Source organism: Pipistrellus hanaki, assembly GCF_964339955.1.
Source record: "Pipistrellus hanaki genome assembly, chromosome: 3".
NCBI lineage: Eukaryota > Metazoa > Chordata > Mammalia > Chiroptera > Vespertilionidae > Pipistrellus > Pipistrellus hanaki.
In genome coordinates this window covers 138,061,504-138,085,901 of record NC_140505.1, presented here as the reverse complement: position 1 = coordinate 138,085,901, position 24,398 = coordinate 138,061,504, and the positions used below count along the sequence as shown (strand labels likewise).

At 41.0% G+C, this 24,398-nt stretch overlaps 1 protein-coding gene across 1 annotated transcript in view; it reads right to left on the bottom strand.

Annotated features, from left to right (window-relative positions):
- Window positions 1–1,314, bottom strand: part of LRIG3 (leucine rich repeats and immunoglobulin like domains 3) — a 51,872-nt gene extending 50,558 nt beyond the window's left edge. Inside the window, exon 1 of the mRNA XM_084879642.1 lies at window positions 724–1,314. Coding sequence (XP_084735768.1) covers window positions 724–950 — 227 coding nt within the window. The 5' untranslated portion in view covers window positions 951–1,314. The remainder of the gene's footprint in view (window positions 1–723) is intronic.
- Between the last annotated feature and the right edge of the window lie 23,084 nt (window positions 1,315–24,398).

The following is a 24,398-nucleotide window of genomic DNA, read 5'->3' as shown; positions in this document are numbered from 1 at the left end:
ATAACAGCACTCAGCACTCTCCCCTAAACCGTCCGGGCGTGCTGGGAAGCCGCAGAAATCACGCCCTCGGTCCTCAACACGAGCTCCCTTCCCCTCCATAGACCTAGGGATCAGTCTTGCCAACTTCTCACTGGGAAGAAGATGCTACGATTTGGCCTAGGAGGGGGACTGACGGAGCACCAGGAGAAAGAACAACAAAAGAATGTCTCCACCACAGCCTGGACAGTGCCCGAACTCAGGGAGAGCCTTCCGAATTGGAAGGAGCGCGTTCAGTCCTGGTGCTGGGGTGCAGGGACGGGGCCTGACCCAGTTAGAAACTATGTTGAACCCCAGGATCCTCCACACTCCTAGGGAGAACCGGGAACTCCGATCGTCCGCTGGGTGCCACCTTTCCTGGCCAGGCAGGGGCGCATCTGACCCCCCTGGGAAAGCTCCAGCCGCAGAAAAGTTGGCTCTACTTCCCCGACTTGTCAGAGGCTCCCTCCCCTCGCCCAAGTGAGGCTAGACGGGTGCGCCTAGGACGCCTCAGTCCCCCCAAACCCTCCAGCGCAGCCCGCCAGGCGCAGGGGAAGGGTGCCCGGGTCCCCGATGGCTCCTCTCCATCCACACCGAGCGCCGCGCGCGGCCTGGGCCAGGAGCAGCTGCCCGGGCAGAGGCTGCTGCGCGCCCGGTGCCAAGGCCCCGGGCCGGCCTCCCCCCTCCGCTCCCGGGAAGGATACTTACAGCCGCGCCACCCAGGGCGGGAGCGGCTCGGGAAGGTGCGCCAGCCGCAGGCGGCTGCAGTCCAGCAGGTCTCCGAGGCAGCGGCAGGCAGCGGGGCACGGGCGCGCGGCGGGGACCCGGCGGCCGGGGGTGCCCTCGGCCGGGCCCGCGCGCCCCAGCAGCGCGCACAGCAGCAGCCCCAGCGCCGCCGCCGCCGCCGCGGGCGCCCGGAGCCTCGGCGCGCCCATCGCCGTCCGTCCCGCGGGGCCTCCCGCCCGGCCCTGCGCTCCGCGGCCGCCGGCGCGCGCTCCGAGCCCCGCACACACTCCCGGCCGCCGGGGTGCCGCCCGCGCTCCGGACCGGCCGCGTGTGCGCGCCCCCCCTCTCGCGCTCCTTTCCAGGGAAACTCCTTTCTTTTTAAGCTCCGCAAGCGACGCCTTTTCGTGCACTGGAGCCGCGCGAGGGAACCCGAGGAGAAGGGCGACCTGCGGCCGGCAGAGCTGCAGGACGAGCTGCAGGACGAGCAGCGCCGCGCGCCCAAGCCCCCTGCACCCGCGAAAGAAACTTTTCCGCCGCCGCCTCCCCGCCCGGAGCGCCGGGTCCCGGCCCGGAGGAGTCGGGGGCGGGGCGAGCGGCGGCCGGCGCGCGCCCATTGGCTCGCCAGCCCCCCCCCCCTGGCCACGTGACCAAAACAGGGCTCGGAGCCCTGGGCGGGAGCGCAGGAGAAAGTGGAGCTGAGGTTGTAGGAAACTTGGGGGTTACATTTTCCAGCCTCTCGGGCCAGGAGTTTCCACTACATCCTGGGAAGCATGTATGCGATGGAGCTGGGGAGTAAAAGGTAGAGTGAGCAAGCAAGGATATAAGGTTAGGGCGGCTCGCGGAGCTGGAGGTATTTTAAGGGGAAAAAATCAGGGGAGTCCAGTGAAGTTGGCTCTGTCCCCAGAAAACTTGTCAATGCCAAATGTTAAAAATGTATAAGTTGCCCTACTATCCACAGATAAGCGATGGTTTCAGTGAAAGCATAATTTTCTTTAACAGTAATGCTGGTCGGGATTGTCCACATGTTGGCTCCAAAAATAAAAAATAAAAAAACAATAAAATGTAAAAGTCGTGGTATTGGAAATGGTGTATTGAGTTACAAATAGCCAGCTGGATAGACCTGGAAGGAAATTGTGGGAAATGGCCTTCTATTAAACCGCGATGGCCATCCTGGATTGCATGCAATCGATGGAAATAATGAAAGGAGTCACAGAGCAAAATGAAAACTAAGTGGAAAGAATTAATCCCTGTTCCATGGTCCACCTGGGCTTTGAGTGATGACAAATCCCGATTGAGAATGCTACCAGGCTAGAAGTACTTGCCTGCCTCCTCAGTCTGGGGTGGATGCAGCACAGAGCATTGCCAGTGAAGTCTGTGCCTTGACTTATGCTTGCAGGTGATCCGGGCCACCTCGGAGGTCACCTGGGACCGCCCTCTTCTCTCTGTGTGTGATGAAATAGCCCCAGGGAAGGTAACGAACATGCTTGTGGCAAAACCTGGAAGCTGGTTTTCAATGTCCACTTCTTGCTTGCATGGTTTCTTGCCAAAGCATTCCTCGGGCCCACTTAAGCTTTTCATTATTGAGAAGTGGAGATAGCTTGTAGAGTTGAGACCTTAACTCCAACTCTAATGCCCATTGATTCCCACTGTAGCAAATGACCCGCGTAAGCACCTCAATTCATGAGGGAGAGAGTGACTCTCTTTGAAGTTGAAGCACCCTGCTTCACATACATATCCCATCCTCTTCTTCCCAGCTGCCATTAGCATCAACTCCACCATCTTTGTTGATGATTTAGAAAAATAGTGATAATGACAGCACATTGGTTTTCAAGGGAACATTTTGCCTACTTGGGAGTGGTCAACACACACCACAGTCATGCTAAGGATTTTCCATCTCTGCCTCCCTTGTCTATTATATATGAAGGAAATCGGGCTTGGTGCGTTGGAGTTTTTAAAAAGGAAAAAAAGTGTGCCATTATATATGTGCCATTATGTATGAGCGTGGTGGCATGAGTATGATGGCCTGCTGATTGACACATCACCCACCTGATGGAGTCAGAAATAGATAGGCTACCACTTTGGGGGGCTTGTCTCATTTCCGTTCCCCAATCTATACTCCCCTTATATTACTTCACCTTTTGTGAGTTCTATTTACACCCACATGCTGATATTTACCATAACCATGTTCAAGCCCAGATATTTTTCCTAAACTCTAGATTCATATAGTCAACCACCTGTAGGTCATCTCAAATTGATATCCGTATGTAACATGTCTGGAATTAAATTTCACTGCCCGTGAGCCTACAGCTTTTCCTCCTGATTTTGCTATCGCAAGGAAAGACACCTCCCTCCAGCCAGATGGAGGTCCAGAAGCCTGATTTACTCTTAACAGCTCCTCCTTCTCAGCACCACCTGTACATGGAATTAATTAGCAAGTCCTGATGAAGCTAGCAACTAAATATATCTCTTCTCTGTCTCCACAGACATTGTGTAAACTCGACCACCATCAGCTCTTGGTTGTATTACTGCCATAGCCTCTTTCCTGGCTGACATTCCAGGCCTTTCTCCACAGTGCAGTCTAATGATGTCCCAAAAGCTCAAATCTGAGCCTTGACTCAGTTACCTAATTCCTTTCACAGGCTACCATTGCCCTCAGAGTAAAGTTTCATGTTTTTAGCATGACATACGCAGCCTTTCAGTGTGTGTGTTTGGCCTCTACTGATCTCTCAAACTTTTTTTTTTTTTTTTTTTTTTTAATCCTCTCCCTTTTATTCTAAGAACAACTTGCAATTCTTTTTCCATGATGTGCTCTTTGCCTTTGGTCTTTCTTCACATGCTGGTTCCTTTGTGCAGATCACTCTCTGCGCTTCTTCTGCCTGGTTGATTTGTGCTTCAATTAAGCATCCCTCTTTTGGAGGAGGCTCCCTGATATTTTAGGTGTTTCTCCACTCATCCCAGCACATACAGAATTCACTGGAATGTAAGTGGCCATTTTCCCTTGACGACTTCCTAGATCAGTGGTCGGCAAACCGCGGCTCTCGAGCCACTTGCAGCTCTTTGGCCCCTTGAGTTCTAATGCCACTTCTTCAAAATAGACTTGTGCAGGCAAAAAACCGACTTCTGTGCATGGGCCACAAAGTTTCAGTCACACTGCACGTGCATTCCCGCATGTGGTATTTTGTGGAAGAGCCAAAGAGCTGCATGTCGCTCGCAAGCTGTGGTTTGCTGACCACTGTCCTAGATCAGTGTTTTTCAACCTTTTTTGGGCAAAGGCACACTTGTTTCATGAAAAAAATCACGAGGCACACCACCATTAGAAAATGTTAAAAAATTTAACTCTGTGCCTATATTGACTATATATAAAGTAATTCTCTTGAATAGGAATCAAATAAACACAAAGAAAGTATTTTATAATTACTTTATTATGAAATATTAAGTAAACAAAATAGTGAAAAATTATAAAATTCTTGTCTTGTCTGCACCTACGGCACACCAGGCAACATCTCTCGGCACACAGCCGGTTGAAAAACGCTGTCCTAGACAATGCTTAGAATTGCCATGTCACCATGTAACCTGTATGTCAGTTAAGGGTTTCACCAGATATATGATAAGCCATTTAAATTTTCATGCCCTGGCTAGTTTGGCTCAATGGATAGAGTGTTAGCCTGTGGATTGGAGGGTGCTAGGTTTGACTCTGGTCAAGATTTGGGAGGCAAACAGTTAAGGGGGATGTGTCTCTCTCACACTAATGTTTCTTTATCTTTCCCCCCTTTTTCCACTCTCTCCAAAAATCAATGGATACCATCAACAAGTCAACAAATGACAAGTGTTGGTGAGGATATGAAGAAAAGGGAGCCCTAGTGCACTGCTGGTGGGAATGCAGACTGGTGCAGTCACTATGGAAAACAGTATGGGGTTTCTTCAAAAAATTAAATATGGAACTTCCCATATTTAATTTGACCCAGTGATCTCACTTCTAGGAATATATCCTAAGAAACCCAAAACACAAATCAGAAAGAATGTATACACCCCTATGTTCATAGGAGCACAATTTACAATAGGTAAGTTCTTGAAACAGCCCAAGTGCCCATCAGTAGATGAGTGGGTAAAAATTCTGTGGTACATTTATATTATGGAATACTATGCAGCATAAAAAAGAAGATTCTCTTACCCTTTGAGACAGCATTGAAGGTCTTTGAAAATATCATGCTAAAGTGAAATAATTCAGTCAGAGAGAGACAAGTATTACATGATCTCACTCATATGTGGAATCTAATAAACAAAATAAACTGATCAGCAAGTAGATCCAGAGACATGGAAGCATAGAACAGAATGCAGAATCTCAGAGGGGAGGTGGAGGAGGGCTGGAGGGGGCCAATAGGGGAGGGCTAAAGGTGGTTGATGGGGGGGAAAAGGGGGACATATGTAATACTTTCAACAATAAAGATTTAAATAAATAAATAAATAAATATCAATGGAAAAATATCCTTGGGGGTAGAATTGATTTTTATTGGTGAGCAGGCCTATGCTTTCTACCTTAGACTTGGAAATTAAAAATTGTTAGCCATCCAGAATAAATAAATAAATAAATAAATAAATAAATAAATAAATATCCAGTACCTCAGTTTCTCCTTCTGCAAGTTGGGGAATGCAATAAAAACTTTATCTGCTTCCCATTTATCAGTTCAATGGATTAGCTAATCTCTCTGCAAGATTTATTGACTTATGCCTAGCACTAGCTGAAATCTAGAGGCTCCCAAGCCCTTCCCTGGTACACTATTTACATGTTTGCTCCTACCTGTTGCCCCATACTAGTTCCAGACTTGTTTATATCTACAATTACGAAATTAAATTATTGTGTAAACCTAATAAATACAAGTGCAACCAGAAAGTGACTTCGTTTCTGTGATAATGAGTTGGAAGGTTGGGGAAGATTCTTTAAAGGTAATCACTAACACACAAGGCTGTGAAATTTGATATGGGCAAGACAGTTGTAAACACCAGGGAGAAATTGTAAATCTAGAAAATTGCTTTGCAGGCAACTTTAAATGCTTGTTTCACTTTAAAGTAATCAGGATTGGGAATCAATCAGCTGAGGATGTGTTATGGGTGTGGCTCATGCTCACTGAACACTTTATTTGGTCATTGAGAGAGCTGGCTAACTAGGATGACATGGAAAGGGTGCAGCACACATTACATATGGCTGTTCTCCACATCAGCATGGCCACAAGCTATGCAGCCAGTAGAAATAGAAACTTGTTCCATGTGGTAACTTTAAATCAATGTAATATTTTTACAGACTTCTCACTTCCTTGTGAGCCACAGGACAAAACTTCCACGAGGTATCTGTTTACCTGAGCAGGTGAGGACTGAAGGTCCTTGAGTTCCTTCACAGCCCTGTGCAGCTTCTCTCAAAGTATCTTAACAATGTGAGTGAAGGCAGGATCCCAGGAAAAACGGCCTGTAATTGAGGGGAGAAGAAACATGAACTTTTATTTATATCAGCAAATTTATCAGTTATGACCCCACACAGTCTTAATGTGTCTTAAATTCTCTGATCTTCTCATGATAGTTTTTCTAGATTCATTTCCTCTCTCTCTCTCTCTCTCTCTCTCTCTCTCTCTCTCTCTCTCTCTCTCTCTCTCTCTCCCCCCCCCCCCCTGCTGTAGTAGCAAGTGTTAATTCTCTCATAAACAAGGATTTTGTGTAAGATGCTGAAATTCACTTTGGCTGGAAGTCTTTTCACATTTGAATTAAAATGAGATAAATTGATGTTTTCCTCTACTTCTTTAGAGGTTTACACTCGTAGATTCAACCAGGTAGTTGAAAATTACCCTCCATTGGTAATCAGACCTAAATCAGACCCAGATAGCTTCTCATTTATAGTTTTGTCCTTGTGAGAGGCAAATCCCATCCCTTTCAGAACAGCCTCCTGCCATCCGTTTTATGGTCAGTATAACCCAGCCCAGTGCTCTTTTCAGTTTTCCTGTTGTGTTTTTTTTTGTTTTTTGTTTTTTTTTTCCCTTCCTCTAGCAAGTGTGAGACTTTCTTATCTTGAGTGCTGGCAAGGGCAATGACTCACCGATAAAAAGTAATAGAGGTGCTAAGCTGTCAGTTTTAACATCCAAGGACAAGAATGAAAGCTAAACACTCAGTACTTGCTTTATCATTACAATGAATGACACAGTTTGTGTAAGTGTGAACTGTGAAAAGGGAAAGAGATAAGGCCAAGCAGGAAGAAAAGCACAAAAATCCCCAGATAATGATGCCAAAAGCAAATGTTGCTGTACTCTGAAACCTAACCATATCTTTCCCATTCATTAAGGCGTTTTAGAAGAAATAGATAACCCCCTTTTCTCACACACACACACACACACACACACACACACACACAATGCAATGCTTCCCTCAGAGAGCAGGAGAATGCAACCTTACTTTACAAAGCCCCTGCCAGGAACATGTCTGAACTCTTTAGAAAATATTTAGTCAGGTGAAGATAGCCACCCCTCTGTTGTTCTTTTTTTCCAAGTTGGCCAACTGTGCAATATTGCTTGAATCGAAAGCAATGTTGTCTGAACATTCACTTCATTACAAATTAAATATATACCATCTTTTATTTTACTTATTTCTCAAGTGATCCTCTAGGAACTATATGTGCTCTGAGGAAAATTCATATTATGGACAAAACTGGGTATCCTGGAAATCACGTCAGGGCAACCTGGGATTGCTGGGAGCTGGGAGCCCTCAGGGAGGGCTGGCTGAGGGTCAGCTCTGGTGGGTCTGGGACTCCCCCAGATTCTTTCCAGTGGTGAGGGAGTGGCCTTCCCCAGCAACAGATCCTGTTAGTGGTCTCCAGCTTTTTAACCCTTAAAGGACCTTGGGACACTTTCTTCTCTTCTTCCAGTCCCTGTTCCATTTTTTTTTTTTTCCTCTCTCTCTCTCTAGCCAGCAACAATATGAAGGCACCTCTGGGGATCTTCAACACATAAAATTGCCCCATCCTGTGAGAACTCCAAAGGCTTGAGGAGTTGTTGTAGAGGATGGCAGTGTGGTCCGAGGGAGATCACAGGCCCTGTGACTGGGGTTTATGGAACAATTGACACTTCACTCTCCTTATCTGTAAAATGGGGTGAAGAGTGTCAGTTTGCCTGCAGTAGCGTTGTATAATTCTAAAACCCCACATAGACATTCGTCCTCATGACTGAACTCTCAAGTTGCTGTTCTCTCTTCGTTATTCAGGGGATTAGAGTGAGGGAAATGTAGAGAGGTTCTGCCGCTGGGATTACTGACCAGTGGGATGTTGGAATTTGGCAATCCCTCAACTACTAGTCCTGAGGAAATAATTAATTCTAAAAATGAAAAAAAAAAAAACCACCTCACAACCTTTATAACTTTAATACAAGACCCTTAACTTATGTGTTATGATGGCATACTATACGTAGCCTGAGATTTTTAATAGCAATTGTATTATGCCATCTCCAACAGTTACTGCATAACTCAATTTGTGTGATTTATGCCATGAGATCAAGAAAGAATCATCAGGCCTATTTATTAAAAAAGACTCAAATATCCCTCCTGGGAACTTTCCTGTAGAATATTTGTCTCCCTCTACTTGATGAAGAGTTGGCTTATGCACCATTCTAAGAGTTAATTTACATGTCCAAACCACCACAATGCTCAGAGATAAGTTTATGATTACTTTTATTTATAGCTTTATTCTCTTACACCTTTGATATCTGGCCAGGCCTGACTATCAAATTATTTTGTGGCTTTGTCAAGGATATTCTCAAAATCAGGTGCCCTGCACTAAAACCTCTGCTTCTATTCCTAAACATGTGTCCCTATCAAGCTACAGTGTTTCCATAGTCTTCTGCATAATCATTTTCAATAGAAAATGAAGAAGAATTTTGGTTCTGAGGAGGCAGGTTCAACGTGACATTGTGTTTCTGTCACGGCGAAGGCGGTACAAATGTTTTCCTGCTAAACGTTAAGTTTCTAGCCCCAAGCTTTACACATGTCCTGCTATGCTTATATGTTCACTGAAAGATTGCCATGGAAATACTGACAGAGAGCTCCAAGAGGCTTTCAAGGACACCTCGCTCATCTGCTTGCCCTGGGGCACAGCCGTGTCTGCAGCAGGCAGCCTCCTGCACTCCCACAGCGGTTATTTCAGACTTGAACAACTTCTTCAGGCAGAGCATTCATCTTTGCAGCCCAGATAAATTCCTCCTGCTCTCTTGAGGCCCTTTGAGCTGCTTTTCTGCCTTTTTTCTTTTTTTCTGGACAAAATAGAAGCTATTACTAGACACATTCTTTAGCTTTCCTCTTTGCAAATTAAATAACTGCAACTCTTTTTTAACACTTTCTCACAAGTAATACACTTCCTCTATTGTATGCCCCCAGGAGGGTCAGGCAGGAATGACTCTTCTGTTTACTCGCCTCGCATAGAGGAGTATGGTGAAGTGGGAGTAAGACTCCTGCAACTCCACAAATGATGATATTCAGCATTTGTCAAGCTCTCACTATTTTCTAAATGTGTCGTGTGTATCAATCTATTTCTTACAACCACCCTTACAACCCACATTACCAGGTAAGGAAGCTGAGGTAGGGAGATGCTACAGAATTTACCTATGGTGGAGTTGCGATTCAAACCCAGTAAATCAGCCTTCACCATGGACCTTCTTAACCACTATGCTACACTGCTTTCCACTAGTCAGAAGAAGCAAGAGTTTCCAAAGCCTTCCTTAAGGGAAGGGGTTTCTAGACAGTAGATTGGGATGAGTAAGGAAAGCATGGACTTGCCTGCTAATTCATGATGGGGGTGACTATGGGCACTTCCCTCTCTTTTCTTTCCTTTCCCTTCCCTTCCCTTCCCTTCCCTTCCCTTCCCTTCCCTTCCCTTCCCTTCCCTTCCCTTCCCTTCCCTTCCGTTCCCTTCCCTTTTCTTCCTTTCCCTTCCCTTTTCTTCCTTTCCTTTCTCTTCCCTTCCCTTCCCTTCCCTTCCCTTCCCTTCCCTTCCCTTCCCTGCCCTGCCCTGCCCTGCCCTGCCCTGCCCTGCCCTTCCCTTCCCTTCCCTTCCCTTCCCTTCCCTTCCCTTCCCTTCCCTTCCCTTCCCTTCCTTTCTTTTCCCTTCCTTCCTTCTTCCCTCATCTCTTCATTGATCTAAGTTTAAGAAAAAAAAAAACAAAAACGAATCAGTCACTTTAGGTTTTGATTTGTAAAGTTAGATACCCATGCATAAGTATCAGACAGAGGTTGGCTGAATATATTCAGGCCTGATGGTCTCCCTAAAGTTCTGCAATGTCAATTCATCTTCACTGCAGGAGTGTTGCATAAGGCATCCGAGGCACTTTAGGGTCAGTGTTCAATAAAACTACAAGTAGCTTGCAGGAGAATCTAGGTGGTTGGCAATCAGAAGAATTAAAAGATGCAAAAGGTGAACCAGAATTTGCATGTTTTACAATTTTGTCTAGGACTGCATCTAATTAAGGGGACCATGATGAGATACATGTGATCCAAGAAGCCCAGGGAATGAAATATTACCATTGGAGATTTTATTTCAGCTGTTGAGATACTTTACATGTGGTAGGAGAATTTTCTTTTAACTTTTGGTTTGTTAGCTAATGCTAATTTTTATGCTTTTGGAACTCCTGTACAGATAAATAAGAAAAAATGTAAAGTGTTCCAAATTGGCTATTTTTAAATTTTATTTTCCCAGTCAGCTTTTTAAAAGGCTACCCTTAAAGTCCATTGCTGCCAGAACATCCCAAAGGCTACCTCCTTTTTGGAGACTCTGCCCGAGTCCTCTCAGTGATGCTTGAGTTAGTGTCTTTCTCACATTTTCTCACATTTAAAGACCTAATTCAAGTTAAAAGATAGTGACATTTATTATCTTACCGTATTTTCCGGCGTATAAGACGACTTTTGAAACGAAAAAAAGCCTGCTCAGATTGGCCAGAGTCAGAGAGGCGGTCTATTAAAAAAAGAACTGGTGTTGCCTCGGAAGTGGGGGGTAGTCTTATACAGCAAATATAGGCCTAAACCTATGTTTTAACTGTAAAATTAGGGGGTCGTCTTATACGCCGGAAAATACGGTAATCTATATTAAACCATTCATTGTCATGAGAAAAAGTTTCCATTATGAGTAATACAATAGACATCATAAAAATTAACTTAATGGGATTCTGATAAAAATGTATACTTTCTAATATTATAAGAGAAAGTACCAAAGACACAAGCTTCCCTGTATTAAAAGTTGTAGATACATTTTTAAATTTGTATCACCTAATATTAAGAGCTCTTACCTATGATTTTTAGTCTAAACATAAGATAATTCATATAAAAATATGGATTTTTCAGATATTTCTTAAACATGTTATTGAAATAGAGCTTATTTGAACAGCTTGTCCTAGAACGGTAAATGGTTTAATGTAGTGGTGAAAAATTTTAAAGCTAAGACATATCTTAAAAAACAACAACAAACCAACAATGATAAGAAACCAAGATGGAAGCATAGGTAAACACCTAAACTGCTGCCTCCCACAACAATCTCAAAACTACAACTAAAAGACAAAAAGGCTGAAACCAGTTTGGCTCAGTGGATAGAGCGTCAGCCTGTGGACTGAAAGGTCCCAGGTTTGATTCCGGTCAAGGGCATGTACATTGGTTGTGGGCACATTCCCAGTGCGGGGAGGGGTGCAGGAGGCAGCTGATCAATGTTTCTCTCTCATCGATGTTTCTAGCTCTCTATCCCTCTCCCTTCCTCTCTGTAAAAAAATCAATAAAATATATATTTTTAAAAATAATAAAAGACAAAAAGGACACCATCCACAACCACAAGAAAGCTGACTGAGTGGAAATTCTATAACTAGAAGGAAAGAGAAAAGCACATTGAGACTCAGAGGATATGCAAAAGGCTGAGGTACATAGTCGCACACACAGAGAGGACTGGCAGCTAAGTGCATGGCTGGCTTTCTCAAGCAGGAGGGAGATGGAAGCTCCAGAGTGTGCTGAACTCCAGTTCTGGGTGAGACTGTGGGAACCCAGACTTGTTCAGGGAGAAACTGGGCTGTCAGGCAGTGGGCTAAACTCGAGGGTGGCTTTCTCTCAGAGGTGCTTGCAGTGATTACTGAGGTACACTGAGACCCAGGGGCCTCATAGGGAAGGCTGACAAGAAGTAAGGTTGTCTGCTCCACCCTGAGACTCTGCCTTATCCAAGCTGAGCACAAAGGCTTTTGCAATTTTGCAAGTGTTATCTCATAAGGGTGTCTTCAGCACAGAAGTTCTCCCAGCGTAGACACGGCTGATCTTCATAGCCAATTAGCCTGGAGGTCAATTCTTCCCAGTGATACCAACAACAATCAAGACTTAACTATTGATACAACAAGGCTGCGGACATAGTCCACAAAGGGATGCACCACAAGTGTCCACCTCAGGTAACTGGGGAGCTGAGCCACTGGGCCCTATAGAACACCTAGCACACAAAGCTACTCTACCAACTCAGGGAAGCAGCAAAAATGTGGAGACAAAGAAACAGATCACAAATGAAAGAAATGGAGGAAAGCAAACAACGATATAAAATTCAAAACCACGGTTATATGGTTTTTCAAGAATTTCCTAGAAAAGGCTGATAAATTTAGTGAGACCCTTGAGGATATGAAAAAGGACCAACTAAAAATTAAACATACACTGACTAAAATAAAAAATATTATACAGAGACCTAATAGTAGATTAGAGGAATGCAAGAATCAAGTCTAAGATTTGAAATACAAAAAAGCAAAAAAACACTCAACCAGAAAAGCAAAAAGAAAAAAGAATCCAAAAATTTAGATAGTGTAAGGAGCCTCTTGGACAACTTCAAGCTTACCAAAATAAGAATTATGGGGGTGCCAGTAGAAGAGAGAGAGCAGGACATTGAAAATGTATTTGAAGAAATAATTACCAAAAACTTCCCCCACCTGGTGAAAGAAATAGACTTACAAGTTCAGGAAGTGCAGAGAACCCCAAACAAAAGGAATCCAAAGAGGAACACACCAAGACACATCATAATTAAATGCCAAGAGCAAAAGACAAAGAGAAAATATTAAAAGCAGCAAGAGAAAAACAAGCAGCAAGAGAATTACCTACAAGGGAGCACTCATATGACTTCCAGCTGATTTCTCAACAGAAACTATGCAGGCCAGATGGGAGTGGCAAGAAATATTCAAAGTGATAAATAGCAAGAACCTACAACCAAGATTACTCTACCCAGCAAAGCTATCATTCAGAATTGAAGGTCAGATAAAGAGCTTCACAGATAAGAAAAAGCTAATCACCAAACCAGTATTACATGAAAGGCAGAAAAGTATTCTTTAAGAAGAGGAAAAAGAAGAAAAAAGTAAAGATAAAAATTATGAACAACAAACACATATCTATCAACAAGTGAATCTAAAAATAAAGTAAATAAGCCAGGACCAGTTTGGCTCAGTGGATAGAGCGTTGGCCTGGGGACTGAAAGGTCCCAGGTTCGATTCCGGTCAAGGGCATGTACCTTGGTTGTGGGCACATCCCCAGTAGCTGATCAATGATTCTCTCTCATCGATGTTTCTAACTCTATATCCCTCTCTCTTCCTCTCTGTGAAAAATCAATAAAATATATTAAAAAAATAAAAATAAAAATAAAGTAAATAAAAAATCTGATGAACATAATAAACTGGTGAATATAATAGAATCAGGGGCATAGAAAGGGAGTGGACTGAGAATTCTCTCGGGGAAAAGGGTGTGGGGGTGCAGGAAGAGGGACAAAAATTATAAACCTATGGATGAGGACAGTGTTGGGGAGGGTAAGGGCAGAGGGTGGGGTGGGAACCAGGTGGAGCGGAGCCATGGGGGAAAAAAGGAATAATTGTAATAATCTAAACAATAAAGATTTATTAAATAAAAAAAACAAAAACAAAAATAAGAATTTGGAAAAAATATTTTACCTAATAAAAGTATGCCATAGGAAGTTAATGGAAACATGAATAATTAATTATCTATAATAATAAAAGCATAATATGCTAATTAGATGAAGTCCTTCTCAATGAAGCCAGGGCTGCAAAGGAAGCCCAGGTCCTCAGTGCCTGCCAATGGCTGGAGAGAAGCCCAGGTCTCAGGTGCTAGAAGGAAGCGGGTGCCAGTAGCTGGGCTTCCTCAATCACCAGGGGCAACCCTAGTCTCCTGCTCTTTCCAGCTCTCTGACTGCCGCCATTTCTGTTTGGATTTATCTATCTTCTATCATTGAAACTTTGTAGCCTTGAGTGGGGAAGGGGAGAGGGGTAGGGGGGAGAAAGGGGGAAGGCTTACTCTTGCATTAATTTCATGCACTGGGCCTCTAGTATTAAATAATGATGGTTCTGTCTTCAAAGGATTCTATAGCATTAGAAGTTGAGCATTTTCCTGAGATTTGTGATTATTCAATGAAATGGATATTGGTGGGAACAATAGAAATGTACTATTTTCCCCCTTATAATTTTGTTTTTTAGTTATAGTGTTAATGAGAATGCATGCTAAATGTCTCAAGGTGAGGATAGAACTCTCCATCTTCTTTGTAATTATACTTGACTTTTATAAGCCAAGATGAGAATGTTGGAAACAAAATTATGCATAATTTGCACATACTGATTGCAGTCACAAAAGTTCTTTATAAAAGTTTTTCCCCAGGCAAAAAATAAGAAAAAAATAAAAATTTAAATCAGCTTTCATGAAATCACTCAAATGTAGTATGCTTGACTCAATTAAAAATAACTAAAATATCCTAAGAAAATCCATATTTGATAACTATAGTTACCATAAGATATGATTTATATGGGCCTAGGTCTGAAATTAAGTGTGATCCACTTTTTAAAACTGATTTTTAAAAAATTGTTATATTATTTATTTACTTTTAAACTTTTACTGAATTTATTGGGGTGACATTGGTTAATAAAATTATATAGGTTTCAGGTGTACAATTCTATAATACATCATCTGTATATTGTATTGTGTGTTTACCACCCAAAGTCAAGGCTTCTTCCATCACCATTTATCCTCCTTTTCACTTTTCTACCTTCCATCACCGCCTTTCCCTGTGGTAATCACCACACTGTTGTCAAAGTCTTTGAGTTGTTGTTTTTTTCCTTAATCCCTTCACAATTTTCATTTATCTTTTCAGTCCCCTCCCTTCTAAGAGTTGTCAGTCTGCTTTCTGAATCTATGAGTCTGCTTTTATTTAATTTGTTTATTTTGTTCATTAGATTCACACATAAGCAAAATTATATGGTACTTGTCTTTTTCAGACTGGCTTATTTCACTTAGCATAATACTCTCCAGGGTTATCCATGCTGTCACAAAAGGTAACATTTCCTTCTTTTTTATGGCCAACGAGTGTTCCATTGTGTAAATATACCACTCATCTACTGATGAGCACTTGGGCTGCTTTTAAATCATGGCTATTGTAAATGACGCTGCAATGAACATAGAGTTGCATTAGTGTTTCAGGTTTATTTAGATACATCCCCAGAAGTGGAATTATTGAGAGTCATAAGGCAGTTCCATTTTTTATTTTATGAGGAAACTCCACACTGGGGTGACAAGGAGCCCAGATGTTGGGGCTATCGTGTTATGACAGGCTCAATCTGTAAAGATGGGAGTGTTCCACCCAAGAAAGATGGTATTTGTGGTGTGGGATAGTGACTCAGCACAGAGATCCATGCAGTTGTCCTCTAGATCTCTCCCCAAAGGCGTCTCTCCTCACAGGACCCCTGGGAGCTCTCCCCTTCCTCTGCTGGAGCCCAGGGTGAGTGAGTGCAAACAAGATTTTGTGCATTGGCCCTTTAGGAGGGTGCCTGGGTCTCTAAGAGACTCCCATCTCTCCCTGCAGGCAGAATCCCCACTGATTTTCACAGCCAGATGTTATGTGGGCACCTCTTCCTGGCTCAAGGGAGCCTAGCATGGGGTTGAGACCTATGGTTCTCAGAGGGAACCTTTGCAGCTGAGATATCCCTCCAGAATTTTAGCCATCCAGCTGGCCAGGAGTGAGGCCAACACTTTTTGTATTTCCAGCCTTCCTACCAGCCTTGATGTGTCTTCTTCTATAAATCCTTGGCTAGAAGATTTCTATTTAGCTAGTCTTTAGTTGGTTATTCAGTTTGACTGTTGTATAGCAATTTCAGTTTGGTCCTGGGAGGTGGTAAGTGTAACATATACTTACTCTGTTGCCATCTTGTATCCACGCAAAACTCTGATTTTTTTAAAACAATAAATTGAAGTTTAGGTCATAAAATCTTTAAAATAGCTCTCATCTTTCATTGTCATTAGTTCTAAAACTTTATGCTTATTATTATTCCTCTGTCTACCATTTATAAAGCACAGGATAAAATGAAACAACTTGGTAGAATTTTAGTGATCTGTATTACATGAGAGAGACAATAAACGGGAAGACTCTTAGGCTCCTTTCCCAACTTACTGATCAGAAATCCTACAGGTGGGTTCTAGGGATCTGCATTTTAAAACAAACTTAGAGTTTGAATATCTGAGAGTTGCTACTCTGAAATTGTGGAGACGAATTCTCCTCTTACCTTTTTGCATGGTTTCTTTCCATGGATGAAAGCCTTACCACAAATGCATGAAACTCCTATCTCATTCCACCCTGTTTTGCCAAATATAGACAAATCGTTTGGAGTATGGAAAAAAGACACTTTGATTCTATCTTGAGTAGTCATAGTTGCCTGGGACCAGTATGGAAATTTAGAAAATTGAGGGATGCTTTCTCATATATGGACATGGACAAGACGAATACATTCTGGGGTGCAAGGCAAGAGATAAATGATATTTAACGATAAAGAATATACTTCTGTACAGACAAATTTGTACAGTCAGCTAGTGCCGAATACCAGATATCTGAGCAGGCCTTAGTATTCAGTTGACAATTTATTCTAAAGGCAAAAGAAGAGGCACTTAAAAGCTATGGGAAATTCAAAGATCAGGGATTCCTGAGTACATTTCTAATACAATACTTTTCAATGGTGTGCACGCGCGCATGTGCGCGTGCGCGTTTGTTGGCTTTTTCTTCATGATGATGTGAGTTCTTTGGTATTCTCAGATCATTCAGACCATTGTGGGAACTATTAATGAGAATACCAACCCAGCTAGTGGCACCACTTTTTTTTTTTTTATTTCTTCATTGATTATCATGTCACATAATTGTCCTCATTCCTCCCCCTCCCCCCCGCCCCCATTCCCATCTCAAACCCCTTCCCACATATGCCTACCCCCTGTTGTCCATGACCACTGGTTAGGCTTATAGGCATGCACACAAGTCCTTTGGTTGATCTATCCCCCTTACCCCCACCCCTCCCCTACTTTCCCTCTGAGGTTTGACAGTCTGATCGCTGCTTCTCTGTCTCTAGGTCTGTTTCTGTTCATCAATTTATGTTGTTCATTATTTCCCCTAGATGCGTTAGATCATGTGATACATGAAATTCCCTTATAAGGACCGAAACTGAGACAAGCCATAATGGTTATGCTGAGAGGCAAATGAATCAGTTTGTAATGAGTTTCTTTCTGGGCCAACAGTTCTTTTGAGTCCCAATTTTAATGTCGAACAGTTCCTCATGTGTACATGTCAGCCATGGTATTTCAAATCTGGCTGGTTGACAAATAGTGTTGATGCAGGTCCAACCGTCTCTGGTTTGGTCCTGGGCATCCTTCAGTGACACAGCTCCTGTCTGCTAGTATGGCAAGGCGTTGTCAGCATCTTCCATCTCTGGACTGATTCTCTTCTGTCTTCATGGCTGGGGCACTCCTGTCAATTCCTCTCTGTTGCAGGAATCCACATGGTCTCTGAGTTGTTTTCTGAAAATACACAAACATATTCTCGACAAAAAGTCGTTTTCTATAAATTTGACTTGGTGTCCCCTTTCTTTCTTTCTTTCTTTCTTTCTTTCTTTCTTTCTTTCTTTCTTTCTTTCTTTTTTCTCTTTTTTTTCCCCCCCAAATGATTTTCCTCTGGCTTGTTTTGACATTGGTATGTTTTTCATGGGTATCTTGTTGTTAGCATTTCAAATAAACATTAATTTTCTAACATACAAATTTTCTAGATGTAATTTACTTGCAGGATATTTTTCCTTGGCACCACCTTTTATCCAATCAGTTACTCCAGCTCCTATGAGTTACCCTCCCTTTTCCCTTTCTGTTACAGTTCACAACTGGCCTCTCATATCACTAAATCCTGTCAGCTCTGTTTTCAAAGTAGAAGGTTATACTCTCCCATTGGAAAAGATTTATTTTGCCTGTTTGGTTGAAAAGAATCAAAGAGAAGACTAGCAATTTGGGGCTGGTTTTATCCTATAAGATAATTAAAAAATATATTTTATTGATTTTGTATAGAGAGGAAGGGAGAGAGATAGAGAGTTACCGGAATCGAACCCGGGACCCTTCAGTCCCCAAGCCGATGCTCTATCCATTGAGCCAAACTGGTTTTGGCATAAAATAATTAATTTTTTCCCAAAGGAAGGATATAGGGTAACATTCAGTTCTCTTGAAGCAAGTCAAATATCAGAGACTTAATCATAAGCCCTAACCAGTTAGGCTCAGTGTGGACCGAAAGATCCCAGGTTCAATTCCAGTCAAGGGCATGTACCTTGGTTGTGGCATATCCCCAGTGGGAGGTGTGCAGGAGGCGGCTGATGGATGTTTCTCTCTCATCCATGTTTCTGACTATCCCTCTCCCTTCCTCTCTGTAAAAAATCAATAGAATATATTTTTAAAAAAGAGATTTAATCATAAGCCTTTTCTACTTGTTTCTGTTTTATACTTTACCAGTGAGAACCCAAATACCCTGTAATAATCCACCTGTTATTGGTTTTCTTCCCATTACAACTTCAGACTCCTCTTCTGATTCACAGAGGACTCCAGTTTAGGTTTTAGGCACTTAACTGCCTCGCTGTCACATTTCTAAACAAAAAAGCTTTTTCTTAATGGAACACTTTCGAACGTGTACAACTGAGGGGTAAGGAATCTCAGGCAGTCCATGGATCTTGCAGAAATACCACTTAAAACTTTACAAATTACCCGAAATATATCATCTGCTGTCATAGGAGAAGTGTGGCTTCTGATAATATTAAACACAACATTGGAAAATGGCATTAGTGATGAATGCAGATGAAACCATAAAATAGTTTTATGTTACATTCTTCTCCCCCCTCCACATGGAATCAGCTTAAGGATAATTTCATATTGGTAGACAACTGTTTCCCACATGTGAATTATGGTTAAATTATACCAATGATGTCATTGATGTGAAATTAAAAGTGCCGTGATTTTTAGTGATGGCTATTTCACCGCAGCTGTGAACAATATGTTTCATAAAGACTGGTATAATTCTCCCAGGAGCCACGTGAAAACCTCACTCTTGCAGCTCTTTTGCAACATAATAATGATTAAAAATAGATGCAAAAGTCATTTACCCACAAGGTCACTATTTTATGTATTTCCTAGTTAATAAATTACAAAAGGGCTCTGATCTTATTATACACATGATATATTAGGCTAAGGTCCAGCACATACTTTATTATGAAGCAAGTCTGCAAATTAAAATAAGAGGGTGATCGAGTACAATACAGTGATTTTCTTGTTTGAAATAAAAATATAAAAACACGGTTCCTTTGAACTTTAAATATTTGAAGAAAAATAGCGAAGGTCAAAGGTAGAACGAGATTTTATTTTCTTTAAGAGCTTTAAGATGGCCTACTCTTATTTTGGTTGGATTAAAGCAAATCGTTAGCGTTACTGTAACCCGGGTCAGCGCCGTCCTGGGGGGGATGGCTGTGTGCCTGGCAGGCCCCCTCTGTGGGGAGCTGCCTTGGTGGCCCTCTCCACAGGTGTCCTCCATGGGGCACAGCTCTTTCCCTGTGGGGTCTCCATGATTCACCACTGAACGTTCACTGGAGAGAGAGATTTTCAAAGAATGTGAAAAGAAAAACAACACCCAGCAACTAAAAAGAAGCAGCTGTGTTTAGCATAGAAGAAGTGAAGTCATGTCTTCTATCCCAAGTCCTTCACCTGTATGCCCAAGGTCTGATGTGATGTGACTGAGCAGATTGCTCTGGGTCCTGCTTGGCCACATTTTGCAGAAGGACTGTTTGTATGCGTCCTTGCAAAAATAAAGCCTCCTGGGTTGGAGTTGTGTGGGGAAGGGTGGTTGTCCAGGATGGCCGAAGGCTCAAGAGTGAATGTGGGTAATGCTTTTGCCGTTCATGGTTAGGCTCCTGTACTTATGAGTCCCGAGAATGCAAAAATTATTTCTAAAGTATGTATCATGAATATCTCCTGAACCTTGCCAAGTGCTGAACATGGAGCACATTTTACACGCTCAGAAGAGGTGTGTTTGTGTGTGTGTTGAAATACTTAGAAAGAGAAGAAAGAAATTGAAAATGGGAACATGAAAATGATGTTGAGTATCAGTCTAAAAAGCGATGTATGGCCATTTTCGGAGAACTACACAGATCCCTAAACTGGAAGAATTAGGCTGTTGAACCCAGGGCAGAAAGGTCAATGTGGGTGTTCAGGTTTAAGACGGTGAACTCTGTAAGGTAAGGAGACTTGGTGCCTTTCTAAAAGCTCCTCACAGTGTGGAAACAAGGCTGGCCTGACAATTTACAGAAACTGTTCTTGATAGCAACAGACCCCTCAATGGGCACGTTTCCTCACGTGGTAAGTCCCACTCAGGAACAAGGGCTCCACAGCCCACTGCATGCCTTCCTTGTTTCCCCTTCTCTGACTGCACTGGAGTGTACACAAACCTCAAGTGCACCATGGATTGGCCTCTAGGCCTGGAAGAGTTAGAATAGTTTCCAAAGACACTTCGTTTGCAATCAGGAAGTAGTTCAGACATCAAGCTATTTTGGCTTAATTAAGAGAACAGACCTTCGACAGCTACAAGTGGAAAGTTCTTGGGGATGGGACAACCTTTATAGCTCCAGACTTGGCAACCTTCAAAAGAAATGTTGTTAGCTCTTAATTTTAAAACTAAGGCTATATTTATGCAGCGTTTACACAACTGGTTAATTCAGCGAAACGATTGCCCCAATTTAATTTGACGACATATAGATGAAGAGCTTTGATTAGCTAATTCACCTTCCAATCACTTGTCAAGATGTTGCAAGTGGGCTGATTTCTTTCACACAACTGAGATTGATGATATCATTAAAGTGCTAAGGTTCAATGACTTTAGATGTGAATTATGACTTAAAACAATGTCTTACGTTAAAAATGGTGGAGAAGGAATTGCTTTCAAATGATTTCTTTGATTTTTAATTTCAGTGACACATTTATTAAGGATAAGTATATGCTGAATACTCAAATGCACCTTTAATCATTCTTTTATCTCATGCTTAAAAAACTACTGCAGCTTCTTGGTTTTGCATTTTTATGATGTTAGTATCTTTTCTCCAATCTATCCCATAGAGTTAAGAAAATCTCTTTAAACATTTTTTTCATAGTATGATTTTTCTCCTAAAAAATTTTCAACCCTATATATGTGTATAAATCTCACTATACCCAATCTAATTAAACAAATAAAAAGTAATAAAAATCAGGATTGAAATACAAGAAGATAGTGAATACAGAAAGCTTGATTGCATTTAAAAATTCTTATTCCTTATGTGTATTTTTCTATTTTCTCCAATAAGTACATCTTGCCTATGTAAATTTTTAAAATTTCATTTTAGTTTTAAAATTTCGATAATGGTAATTTCCTTGATTAAAAAAAAAAGCTAAAGGAAAGGCCGAAGAGTATAAAATAATTCATACATATATTACTAATCAAAATTAATGGTAAAAAATTAAACTCTTCAGTTAAAAATCAAATATCAGATTGAATTTTAAAACAAATACAAAAAACCCAGCTATATTCAGATCAAAGGATATAGACTTAAAATGTTTAAATAAAGATTTAAAATCAAAGGACAGAAAAAAGTTTGTTTACCACTAAGTGGTAAACAAAACAAAGTTGGTGTAGTTATTATAAGAAAAAGTAAACTAAATGTTAAGAGGCATTCCTAGAGATGAAGATTTTAAGTCACTCCTACAATATAATAGTTCTAATTTTATATGCATCCATAAAATAGTCTCAAATTACAGTAGAACATCTTATAAAATATCTTTCAGTAACTGACAGATGATTAAGACAAAAACATCAGCAAAGCTATAGAATATTTCAAGAGTATCATTAACAAGTATGATTTGTTAAATATTACACTCCACAATTGGAAAATAAATATATTCTTTTCAAGTAAACAGGGAACATTATGAAAATTGACTGCATTCTAGAGCACAAAGATATCTTCCACAAATGTCAAAAGATTGATATCAGATAGCTCATATTTCTTTTTCTTTTCTTTTTTAATGTTTTTCTTGATTTCAATGAGAGGAAGGGAGACGGAGAGAGGAATAGAAACATAAATGATGAGAATCATTGATTGGCTGCCTTCTGAATCACCCATACTAGGGATCTAGCCAGCAACTTGGGCATGTGCCCTTGACAGAATCAAACCTGGGACCCTTCAGTCCACAGTCTGACGCTTTCTCCATTGAGCTAAATCAGCTAGGGCATAGGCTTACATGCATTTAGATTGAATTCTGAGATTCTCTTTCCTGTGGGAAACTTAATTAAAAAAAAAAAAATAGAGTAGGTAAAAGGAAGTAAAGTGAGAGCCCTTGTAAAGGAAGGAAGCCTGTCACCATATGGAGTGAATAATTTAAATCCACTGCCTATATAATTCAAATTGTGCTGATAATAGTTGAATTTCCTGCTTCACTTTTATTGGCTATATTTAACTTCTAATGGCTCAAAATGATTTCTTTTCCATTTAATAATAAGAATAATAATGTCATGTCTTAACTACATGACTATGGATTATTTTAGAATTTTTAAAATACGCATTGCCTTGGGAGAAAAACATACAAACTTCCAGGTGAAACTTGAAATATTGCTTTTAAATTATTAATTACATTTTATGGAGATACTATTTCAATCTTACTTGACTTCTGAATTGGATTATTTAATGCTTGGAGCTATACATAGCTACTATGAGAAATTAACTTCAGAAATATCTTAAAAGAAAATAAAGACAAAAAATGGAAACTTTGCTTCTTTAGGAGTACCTGAAAAAATCGCTCTAGTAATTTTCTCAAACTAGTCAAGCAGGTGATCTGTTAATTGTCATTTTTGTAATATTTTAGTAGTAAATTGCTAATTACCAAACTAACATATATATAGTGCCTTATTTGTTCATGGTTTTGGCATATTTTACACAAGAGGAAAAGTTAGATTTTCCTAAAGCTATAGCTAGTCTTTGTAATTTTGGAAAGTGGGCTGGGGGGAAAGGTAGGTTGGTCACTTCTAATTATAATTTATTTTATATACTCGCTCTTCTTATGTCAGTCTAAGTAGATAATGACAAAAATAAAAGATCAATTAAATACACACGGGCTATCAGAGATAGTCTTGCCAAAGAACCTATTCACTATGGTAGAAAAAATTAACCACAGTATTTCACAGCTTTCTTTAAAAATAGGAGAAAATATGTGATGACAAAAGCAACGTTTACATAGACTAAAAGCCCAGCTAACATTCAAGCACAGTAATTTAAATTTTTTTCATTTTCCTAAAATTCAGTCTGGTAACTTTTTAAACAAAATAAATGATCTGGATGAATGTTTTGCTTTTTGAGATTGTGTAAAGAGGAGCCAGTCTCCATGTCAGTTTGGAAGGATATGCATCATCATAAAAGTGAATCAAGCGGTTACGGAGCCTGCAGCTCTCCCTGATGGGGACACAGATCTGGTAGGCTGTGGACTGCACTGGAATTCCTGTTCACTCAGACTGTTTACTGCCTCTCAGTGATGAAGGATGGAGGGATAGGACAGGCAGGAAGACCCAAGAGTGTGTTAGTAAATAAAGTGAAAAATGAGAGGTAGGCTCAGTCTTATTAACTCCACAGCAATAAGAACATAAGTGACATTGAGTCCATTCTCAATTCCCAAGGTTGAGAAATGATTGAAATGACCAATGCTTTTTAGTGCTTTGACTAGTGCTAGACATTTGACTAAGAACATCATAAAACTTATTTCTTGATCCTCCTGACAACACTAAAGAGCAATAATTATTGTCACCATGATATGAAGGGGAAACTGAGGCCAAGGGAAGCTAAACAAATCAATTGAAGTGATAAGCTAAGTAATTAAATGGGCTAGGTTTTGAACTTAGGTCTTTGATTCCAGAGCCCTGTATTTTTAATCCCTTACTGTGACTCTGGGGGGGAAGGAAGACTAAATGCCTCTCAGTGTCTGAGGTTCTACTGTCCAGGATTAAGTGTTCATTTGACATTAACATTCTTGATTAGTTTGATTTGAGGATCTAGTAACAATACCTACGGTCTCTGGGTGATCAATGGTAAATGCAAAAGATCTGATAAAAATGTTGCCTGGTGCAACTTATATAAGCTGAAGAAAACATACTTTCAAAGTTCCATCTGTTTACTAGACATTTCCTTAAGAATATCTGTTAAATTTCTAACTGCTTTTGGAGGTTAAAAAAATCAGAATAAAGATGCCCCAAAAGTATTTTAGGGAAGCTGTGAAATAAATGTGCATTAGGA